Source organism: Aulostomus chinensis, chromosome 19 (genome assembly GCF_037954235.1).
Source record: "Aulostomus chinensis isolate RoL2024-O1b breed Wild chromosome 19, RoL_Achi_v1.0, whole genome shotgun sequence".
NCBI lineage: Eukaryota > Metazoa > Chordata > Actinopteri > Syngnathiformes > Aulostomidae > Aulostomus > Aulostomus chinensis.
In genome coordinates, this window is record NC_141338.1 from 24,259,852 (window position 1) to 24,271,141 (window position 11,290).

The following is an 11,290-nucleotide window of genomic DNA, read 5'->3' on the forward strand; positions in this document are numbered from 1 at the left end:
GGCTCATTACATTTCCACTGAATTTATTTTAGCTGAGAACTTTTAAAATTGGCCAAAGTCTCACTGACACCGATCCTCACAGAGCGACTGTGCGTCTGATCCAGGGTTCCTTTCTTTTGAGATAAACTACGCAGGACATGAAGAACAGGCTAGAAGATGCAGTTTTGTAAGATAAAAGGAATACAGTTACCTCATAATTCAAGCATAATTTTAAAATATTTTTCCAGGAAAGGACTCCAAAAATCGTGTCTGTTGAAGAAGAGGCTGCACCTCCACTCTCGGTCCAGAAGAGGGATGTGTTGTTCGTGAAGGCTGAGCTGACTTTCAGTGACGATGCTCCAAAGTCTGAATGATTCTGGTCCAGTTGTCATCGATCAGCAGATGAGACGGAGGCAGAGCGGAACCCTGCTGCTTCGTATTCATAACATTTCCAGACAGAAATCCCATGGGCTGCTGGTCCAGGAGCCAACCTCTCATTCCAGACCCACTCCAGCCAGGAGGACCACACCTCTATCGGAGTGCCAGTGTGTGCACTTGGTAGATCTCCTTTGGGAAGTTAATTTGCTGCTCTTCATGGACAATGCGCAGACCCGCTCTGCTCACCAGACGGTGCACTATTTCTAGGTCGCGGCAGACGCTACTGTCAACCTCGTCCAGGACCACACCCTCATATGACACATTGTCTTTGATGACGATGAGGCCGTTGGGTCGCAGAGCTTTGTGGCAGCGCTGCAGGAACTCCACCAGGTGGTCGTCTGTCAGGTGGCCTGAGGGGAAGAATGAAAATTAGAGCAGATCATCACACTGCAGAGGGGCGGGGCTCAGCACGTGTGCAGCAGTTCAAGATTAAGGGGTGCCAAGACTCAGAGGTAGAGTGGCGTTCCAGCAAACAGACTCGCCAGTTCGATTCTCACTTCACCTCCTTACTGAGTCACCGCCTGCTCCTGATGAGTAGGTCGCACCTTGCATGGCACGCTTCAAACATCAAGGTGTAAGAATGAGGCGACACTGTAAAGCGCTTTCAGAACACCAGAACAATCATTCAGTCCTCTGCTGTGTGGTCATCCGAAATAAAAAAGAAAGAAAAAGATGTCCATGAAACAGGAAGAGCACAGAGAAATGGCGTCCAGTGTGGCGAAGAATGTGATGTCACAGAATATGAAGGAGAGGAGCGTCAATCTTTCTAATCTATGCTGTTGTTTCTGTTGACGCTCTGCACACTGGACTCTACTTCTCTAATATCATGAAGTTTGTTGTTACGTCTGCTTTTACTTGTGTACTTGACAAAGAAAGTACATAACAAAAGACATAATACTTCATACTTATGAGTACATTTAGGGACCTTCACTTTAACGTGAGTAAACAGGTTGAACCAATTCTTTTCCAGAGTTTTTTCCAGGAGTCCTGATACTTCTACTAGGTTAATGACAAGTGTACTTTAACCACCTCAGTACAAAGATGCACACATTTTTTTAGTCATCCCCACCCATCTGGGGTGGACCCCATCTACTTCACTCCTTTTCTCCTAACAGTTCCATGTGTATGATCTTAGGTGAATAAATCTATGCTTGGGAACTCCCACCAACCGGAAACCCTAATGTGAACTGCGCAAGCGCGACTGTGTTGCATTGCCATCTTCACATCTTTTTTATCGATCATGGCAGCACGCTGGCAAGATCGTGAAGTCCGCGAGCTGCTCTCCATCTGCCGTGAAGAGGAGATCCGGCGGAAGATGTCTGCAACCGTACGGGACACTGAGATTTATGGGAACATCACCGGCATTTTGAGACACAATGATGACGTTGTCAGCACGATGACGTAAGAGAGAGAAAAACACAGGCACGCAGCCTCAGAGCGGGAGCTCAGCCCTGCGTCTGCTGGAAGCTTGAATGCACCCTGATGCAGAGCAAACGAGGGCACAAAAACCTGCTCTGACCCGCGTGTTTCAGAGAGAAAGGGGTATAAAAGTCCAAATATCCATGATTTTAAACCTGATTCCCTTACAACGAACAGCAGAGATCTATGAAACTTAGCCTGAACTGTCCAATATCCAGGTATTTATTTCACAGTCACAATAGTTGAAGTTTTGTAGAAAAGTTACTGAATCGATTTCAAGACACTGAATCGAATCCAGTCGTATCGTTCTAAATGAATTCAAATCGTCCTTCAATTGAATCGGCAACCGCAAATCGTGATTCGAATTGAATCGTAGTTCAAGTGAATGGTTACACCCCTAGCTGTGCCCCAGCGCCACTGATCAGACTCTGTGGGTCCGGCCTCACTCTCCTTGACTCGACTTGCTTCCTGAATCTGTCTGAGGTGAGACTGATGCCCTGTGACCAATCAGAGGAGGCCATTCTCATATACAAGATGGAGATTGCCACTAACGATTCTTGTGTGTGATGTTAAGTCCCAGTGAACTTCTCCAGAGCCTTCAGGTTCCCAGATCCCAGATCCTGGTGCTGCTGGAGGAGGCTCCAGACCTGAAGAGGCTCCAGCTGCCACCCGTAGCTCCACCTGCTCACGTCCCCTTCTGTCCATCAGTCTCTCCTTCTTTCTCTCTCTTTATCTCTGTCCCTCTCTTTCCTTCTGTCTCTCTGTCTTCCTCCATTGTCTGTCTTTGTCTCTGTCCATCAGTCTCTCCTCCTTTCTCTCTCTCTTTCTCTCTGTCCCTCTCTTTCCTTCTGTCCCTCTGTCTTCCTCCATTCTCTGTCTTTGTCTCTATCCATCAGTCTCTCCTCCTTTCTCTCTCTCTATCTCTGTCCCTCTCTTTCCTTCTGTCCCTCTGTCTTCCTCCATTGTCTGTCTTTGTCTCTGTCCATCAGTCTCTCCTCCTTTCTCTCTCTCTTTCTCTCTGTCCCTCTCTTTCCTTCTGTCTCTCTGTCTTCCTCCATTGTCTGTCTTTGTCTCTGTCCATCAGTCTCTCCTCCTTTCTCTCTCTCTATCTCTGTCCCTCTCTTTCCTTCTGTCCCTCTGTCTTCCTCCATTGTCTGTCTTTGTCTCTGTCCATCAGTCTCTCCTCCTTTCTTTCTCTCTGTCCCTCTCTTTCCTTCTGTCTCTCTGTCTTCCTCCATTGTCTGTCTTTGTCTCTGTCCATCAGTCTCTCCTCCTTTCTCTCTCTCTTTCTCTGTCCCTCTTTCCTTCTGTCCCTCTGTCTTCCTCCATTCTCTGTCTGTCTCTATCCATCAGTCTCTCCTCCTTTCTCTCTCTCTATCTCTGTCCCTCTCTTTCCTTCTGTCTCTCTGTCTTCCTCCATTGTCTGTCTTTGTCTCTGTCCATCAGTCTCTCCTCCTTTCTCTCTCTCTTTCTCTCTGTCCCTCTCTTTCCTTCTGTCCCTCTGTCTTCCTCCATTCTCTGTCTTTGTCTCTATCCATCAGTCTCTCCTCCTTTCTCTCTATCTCTGTCCCTCTCTTTCCTTCTGTCCCTCTGTCTTCCTCCATTCTCTGTCTTTGTCTCTGTCCATCAGTCTCTCCTCCTTTCTCTCTCTCTCCATCTCTGTCCCTCTCTTTCCTTCTGTCCCTCTGTCTTCCTCCATTCTCTGTCCATCAGTCTCTCCTCCTTTCTCTCCCTCTTTATCTCTGTCCCTCTCTTTCCTTCTGTCCCTCTGTCTTCCTCCATTCTCTGTCTTTGTCTCTATCCATCAGTCTCTCCTCCTTTCTCTCTCTCTATCTCTGTCCCTCTCTTTCCTTCTGTCTCTCTGTCTTCCTCCATTGTCTGTCTTTGTCTCTGTCCATCAGTCTCTCCTCCTTTCTCTCTCTCTTTCTCTCTGTCCCTCTCTTTCCTTCTGTCCCTCTGTCTTCCTCCATTCTCTGTCTTTGTCTCTATCCATCAGTCTCTCCTCCTTTCTCTCTATCTCTGTCCCTCTCTTTCCTTCTGTCCCTCTGTCTTCCTCCATTCTCTGTCCATCAGTCTCTCCTCCTTTCTCTCCCTCTTTATCTCTGTCCCTCTCTTTCCTTCTGTCTCTGTCTTCCTCCATTCTCTGTCTTTGTCTCTTTCCATCAGTCTCTCCTCCTTTCTCTCTCTCTTTATCTCTGTCCCTCTCTTTCCTTCTGTCTCTCTGTCTTCCTCCATTCTCTGTCTTTGTCTCTGTCCATCAGTCTCTCCTCCTTTCTCTCTCTCTTTATCTCTGTCCCTCTTTCCTTCTGTCTCTCTGTCTTCCTCCATTCTCTGTCTTTGTCTCTGTTCATCAGTCTCTCCTCCTGTCTCTCCCTCTTTATCTCTGTCCCTCTCTCTCCTTCTGTCTCTGTCTTCCTCCATTCTCTGTCTTTCTCTGTCCATCAGTCTCTCCTCCTTTCTCTCCCTCTTTATCTCTGTCCCTCTCTTTCCTTCTGTCTCTGTCTTCCTCCATTATCTGTCTTTGTCTCTGTCCATCAGTCTCTCCTCCTGTCTCTCTCTCTTTATCTCTGTCCCTCTCTCTCCTTCTGTCTCTGTCTTCCTCCATTCTCTGTCTTTGTCTCTGTCCATCAGTCTCTCCTCCTGTCTCTCTCTCTTTATCTCTGTCCCTCTCTTTCCTTCTGTCTCTCTGTCTTCCTCCATTCTCTGTCTTTGTCTCTGTCCATCAGTCTCTCCTCCTTTCTCTCTCTCTCTTTCTCTCTGTCCCTCTCTCTCCTTCTGTCTCTCTGTCTTCCTCCATTCTCTGTCTTTGTCTCTGTCCTGCTCTCCTGCTCTCTCTCCGTCCCCACTGATCCTGGATCTGCTCCACCTTCCTGCTGGTAAAGGAAGGTTCTGGTGGCTGCTGTTGCAGGATGTGCTTGCTGATGGAGAATTGTTGGGTGGAGGTTCATTGAAGGAGGGAGGTGCTGGACCTGCTCTACTTGGACAGAGTCAGGACAGAACTTTGGTTGGGGTTTGGTGACACACTAATAAACCTGACTTGACCTCTACCCATTAAATACTAAGATGTTTTTTTCCTAAACCTGAAGAAGGTCTATGACTGAAACATTCATGAGAAAGGTCTTGCTCAAGTGAAGATGGTGTGCTGGTGGTTTTCATCTGTTTACTCCACCCACACACCAGCCCACAACTTTGACCTGTGATTTAAGTTACAAATGTTACTCTGTACGTCTCACCTCAAAACCACAACAGTCATAGAAAAGACAGAGTTCAGAACGGATCATCTGCATATACGTGACAACCAGTGAGGTCCACTCACCAATGACCCACTGGATCCAGATGACATCATAGCGTTCACTTTCTGGGATGAACTCCTGCAGGCCACAACAGAAGTAGTGACCAACTCTCTTGCCGTCCTCTCCCAGGTATGTTTTGGCTTTGTCCAGGAACTCCTGTGTCACGTCCACCAGGTCCACAGTGCTGAAGAGTGGCAGTAGTAAGCGCTTGGTGATCCTCCCAATGCCTGCTCCACAGTCCAGAGCACAGCCTGCTCTCGTCTTCCCCTCGCCTTCCTTCAGCAGTGAATACACACAGGTTATGACTGCAGCAGCTGCTGCATCCTGCCACTGTTCCCTGCATTCTAACATTTCAGCACAAACATATCTGGAAATTCTCCATCAGTTTCCTAGTGTGCCCTCTAATGGTCCTAACCAGGGACGGATGGAATAAATGAGCATTTGAGGGCGTCCAGTGGTACAGAGACAGGGATGAACGCAGAAACTCAGGCAACAACGTCAGTTTCCTGTCATTCCAATCATCAGGGCTGATAAAGACAGACAGACAGACAGATACAACCAGTTCTGGATGTAATGGAGGACGTCAGAGTGCTGGTGCTGCATGTTTGGATGTGGACTTCACTGTCTATAAATTTAGTGTTTGATTTTCGATTTTGATTCTCAGATTCTTAAGTCAATTTGAAGTTTGAACAATTCCACCAAATATTCTACTTGTGTGTGGAACATCTCACGTTCAACAAGATATTTCAATCTTCACATTTAAAGGATCTCTTGAAATAAAGGAATGACAGCATCACATTAACAGATTGATTATTTATCGTGTCATTTCAATTTGTTTCTTGTGCCCTAACCTTTAAATTGCAGCTTCTGCAAATCACACAGACACTGTTTTGTTTTTGGCAGAGGAGTCGTGTGTTGTCCCACATTCCGGAGGGGAATGTTTCTGGTCACAGCCGTAGTTGTCGTCAGGCTGATGTTGTAAGTTGGCTGATGTGAAGGACCTCCCTTCTGCACGCTGTACATCATCAAGACGGGGCCTCTCAGCACTGCAGCTTTACGTGACATCCATGATCAGCTTTGTGAAGTGACACAAATAATACATGAGTCACTATCAATATTTATCACGTTAGGGTGTCGACTCCACCAGAGGACTACGACATGCCGGCATTAGAAGATTCTGCTGCTTGAAATGGTTCACGAGTGTCTGGCTCGAAATCATCTGATGGCCTGTTTAAGCAGGGAGTACCAGACGTCACGGACCATGACATCATCCAATGACCTGTCAGTGTCTCATTCTTCCAGAAACGTCACCGTTACTTCCTTTAAAGGCGGTGTCAGTCACTGGCCTACTGAGCTGCTTTGAGGAAGGCCCTGGTAGCCCTCGCTCTTGGACATCGCTGCACAGAGCATAGCGCCAGCTGCTGGCAGGGCTTGAATGGTGCCTCCTCACTGAGAAACCGTCTGCATTGGCACTCCTACCAGCAGTGATCAGTCAAAGTCACATCTTAGCCTTGCTAAGTCCTATTTTGATAACGTGATGTTCTAGTCTGCCATCCAATGGCTTCAAAAACATGGCTGCCCCTGTCATATGACATCACGTCCCTGTATTCTTTCTGCTCTCACACAGCAGTACCTGAATCAGAGTGCTGCGGCAGGAACACGGGTCATCGGAGAACACCACCCTTTCATCCACCAGGAGACCAACACTACAAGCTCAAGGGGAGGGGCAGGGAGCCTTCCTCTGACTGCTGTGTGAGCGATGACTGTCAATGGGGAGCAATTTAAAATCATGTGATTTGTACCAAGATGTCATGTATGTTCAGAGACTCAAGAAGTCTGGGAAGCGGTGGAGGGGATTTGTCAGGATTCACCAGTAGTTTCATATTTGGGATTCTCTCTTTGATACAAACATCTACAAGTGTTGCAGGCCTGCAGGACCTGTTACACACAACCCAGCTGTCGCTCTCCAAAACAATTCAACTTTGATGCTTACAAATGGATTCTGTCCCGATTCTGCCCCGGCAGCGCCACGATCAAGGTTCTGAGCCGAGTCTGCGGCTGGAGATTCCAGACACCAGCCTGGAGCGCCACAGTCAAATGTGTTGCAAGGTCAACATTTGTTATGGAAATTGACCTGGTGAATATTTTCAGATAGGCTACAAGATGTTGGATTTACTTTGTGATTGTGTGTGTGTGTGTGTGTGTGTTTACACCTTAAGCTACTCAACAACAGCAACAAGGATAAATATGTAGCTCCTGTACATCTAGAAATGTTCCCTGAGACACGAGGACCCAGAATGTAGTTTAAGTTCATGTGACTCTACAGTAGAAGTAGAAAAGATGTATTTTTATGGACTGGTGACCCGTCCAGGGCTCAAGACTCAGGGCTCAGGACTCAGGACTAGGCTCCAGTCCCCCCCGCGACCCTTAACAGGATAAGTGGTAGAAAATGGATGGATGTTTTATTGTTGTGACACACTGCATCCAGTGTCTGTATCCTGAAGCACAACAGCTGAAACATCCAACAGTTACATTCCCAGCCACGCCACATATCCTCTCATAGAATAATAATAATAATAATAATAATAATAATAATTCTCCTTTGCATGGTGGGATGGGTTTTTTCGCATTCCATTTCATGTAATACCATGACTTTTTCATTCCTTGGGGACATAAGCAGACATGCTGCCAGAGCTGAGACACAGCTGGGAAGGTGAGCACAGCCCGACACTCTCTTCTTTGCTTTGTCAGGCATTCATTTCACTCGATCCGTTTCTGAGAGCAGGACCTCAATTTCAGCGCTTCAAGTTCTTCCTCTTTTCAGAGCAGTTTTCATTCTCCACCTGTGACAGACAGCTGACCTTGTATTGTACGTTGAAGGTGCTGCTCGTGCTAGTTTGCTCTGCCCATCAGAAGGGTGCAGTTCACCGTGTACTCAAGTATTTCTCATGAATCGGTGAATCTGGCATGGCATATTCATCGAGTTCCACCTCAAGCAAAAAAGTTTGTGAGATTAAAGATAGATAGAAAGATGTTCTTGCCTGAGGCTCAATGGTCCCATGTGGTTGTGACTGAGCAGAGGGAAAATTTAAGAGATTCTTACACCGAGGAATTTCTGCAGGAAAGCCTTGGACCCACTGATATCGATGCTGGAGATGCTGCCATAGCCTCCCAGCATGCCGTCCACCGTGGCAGGAACCTCCCTCCAGTAGTCTTCAGCATTGGAGTAGAAGCTTGCCTCATTTTCTACTTTGTCACCCATCCTTTCAAAACAAACAACACAAACAACAGCAATGATCTACTCCTTCATGAAAATACATTATAATAGGATATGAACTAGAAATCAGTCTGGATTGCAACTTCATGACCATAGAAAAGACTTCCTGACTGAGAGCAGCTAGCTTATGGGCCAGTGCTGCTATACACACCTGATCCGTGAGGTGGCGCTAGTGGGCCAATTACCTCTAAAACTGATTTTGCAAAGGGTCATTAGGTACAACATCCCTTCATCTGATTTTAGATTTTTGGATAAAAATGAACCAAACAGGACATCAGTTTGAGTATAAAAACTCCACAGGAACCCCGTTAGTGTTCTCAGAAACCAGCGACACCCACAACACTGGTCAAACTACAGGGTTCCACAAGAACGCCGTAGTTGTTGCTACATTATCACAAGAATACCAGGCAATCATGGGTTTCATTGTTGAACTCAGTCCTTGTACATATATTCATATACATGTACACACATTTGCATATATATAAATACACATATACATATGTACACGTACACACAAGTATATACATATATAAACATCTATACACGTACACATTATATACACACATACATACAAGTATATACATATATAAACATATATACACGTACACATTATATACACACATACATACATCTATATACACACACACGTACACACATCTACACACACACACACACACACGTACACACATCTATACACACACACACACCACTATACACACACACACACACCACTATATACACGCACACACAACTATATACACACACACACAACACTATATACACGCACACACAACTATATACACACACACACAACTATATACACACACACACACACACAACTATATACACACACACACACACAACTATATACACACACACACACACAACTATATACACACACACACACAACTATATATACACACACACACACAACTATATACACACACACACACACAACTATATACACACACACACACAACTATATACACACACACACACACACACAACTATATACACACACACACACAACTATATACACACACACACACACACAACTATATACACACACACACACACAACTATATACACACACACACACACAACTATATACACACACACACACACCTATATACACACACACACACACAACTATATACACACACACACACAACTATATACACACACACACACAACTATATACACACACACACACATACCTATATACACACGTACACTTCCAGTCAAAAGTGAGGCCACACCTCCTCATTTACTGGTTTGTCTTTATTTTCATGACTGTTAACATTGCAGATTCTCCCTGAAGGCATCAAAACTATGAATGAACACATCTGGAATTATGCAGTAAACAAAAAAGCGTGAAAGATCTCCAACGGGTTTTATGTTCTAGATTCTTCTAAACAGCCTCCCTTTGCTTTGACTGCTTCTTGGCCTTCTCTCCCTGACCTTCATGAGCTCGTCACCTCAAACAGTCCAACAGTCTTGAAGGAGCTCCCAGAGATGCTGAGCACTTACTGGCCCTCTGTCCTTCACACTGTGGTCCATCTCATCCCAAACATCTGGATTTGGTTCAGGTCAGGTGACTATGGAGGCCAGGTCCTGTGCTGCAGCCCTCCATCACTCTCCTCCTTGGTCACACAGCCTGGAGGTGTGTTTGAGGTTGCTGTCCTGTTGATAAATCAATGATGGTCCAACTAAACCCACACCAGATGGGATGTCCTGTCACTGCAGGACTCTGTGGTACCCATGTTGGTTCAGTGTGCCTTCAGCTTTGAATAAATCCCCAACGGTGTCACCAGCAAAGCCCCCCCCCCCCCCACACACACACCACACCCCCTCCTCCATGCTTCACAGTGGGAACCATGCATGTAGAGACCATACGTTCACCTTTTCAGCATCGCACAAAGACACGGCGGTGGAACCAAAGATCTCCAATGTGGACTCATCAGACCAAAGCCCAGATGTCCTCTGGTCTGATGTCCACTCCTTGAGAATCTTGGTCCAAACAAATCTCCTGCCTGCTGCTGTTCCTTAGCAGTGGTTTCTTAGCAGCTGTTTGACTCCAAAGGCCTGATTGGCGCCGTCTCCTCTGAGCGGCTGACGTAGAGACGTGTCTGCTACTAGAACTCTGGGAGGCTTTTATCTGGGCTCTAGTCTGAGGAGCTGCTAGCTTGTGATTCCTGAGGCTGGGGACTCAGGTGAACTCCTCCTCAGCAGCAGAGGAGACTCTTGGTCTTCCTCTCCTGGGCCGTCCTCACGTGAGCCGGTTTCATAGTAGCACTTGATGGTTTTTGCGACTCGCTCGTGGACACGTTCAAAGATTTTGCAAATTTCCACAGCGACTGACCTTCAGTTCTTCGAGGACTGACGGACGGTGGTTCCACTCAGCTGATGGTTCCTGCCATGACATGAATTCTACCAGTTGTTAAACGGAGCTGTCAGCTGTGTAGCAACCTGACTTCTGCTCAACTCAACTGATGCTCCCAACCCAGGAAGAAGGTAGGAAGTTCCACCAAGGAACCTGACAAGGCGAACCTGAGAGGGGGAACCATTTCAGGTGATGATGATGCAGATGATTCTGATTTTATATATATATATATATATATATATATATATATATATATATGCTTTAAACCTCCATGAGAGACATGTTAATCAACTGTTTGAGGAAAATGTGAGAGAAGGAAACCTTTCTTGTGTCTACATTTTGATTGAAAAGTTGGACTGAAAACAACATTTATAGTTGTAGTGAGTCGAACGAAGATCCAAGCAACATTCAACTTAAGCGCTTCAATCAGTCTCACAACAAAAAAACAAAAGAAACAAGAATGAGTCTGTTTTTCAGTTCGGACCAAAGTTTGTGGCACTC

The 11,290-nt window shown here is 46.0% G+C and overlaps 1 protein-coding gene across 3 annotated transcripts in view; it reads right to left on the reverse strand.

Annotated features, from left to right (window-relative positions):
• Positions 1-6: 6 nt before the first annotated feature.
• Positions 7-11,290, reverse strand: part of ntmt1 (N-terminal Xaa-Pro-Lys N-methyltransferase 1) — a 12,394-nt gene continuing 1,110 nt past the window's right edge. For 2 of the 3 annotated variants that reach the window (XM_086187968.1, XM_086187967.1), the window contains exons 2-4: positions 8,233-8,392; positions 5,153-5,405; positions 7-767 (exon numbers count right to left, since the gene is read on the reverse strand). In XM_086187968.1, coding sequence (XP_086044094.1) covers positions 511-767; positions 5,153-5,405; positions 8,233-8,391 — 669 coding nt within the window. In that variant the 5' untranslated portion in view covers position 8,392 and the 3' untranslated portion in view covers positions 7-510. Of the gene's footprint in view, positions 768-5,152; positions 5,406-8,232; positions 8,393-9,936; positions 10,089-11,290 lie in introns of those variants that run through there. The other variant, XM_086187969.1, reaches the window with a different exon arrangement.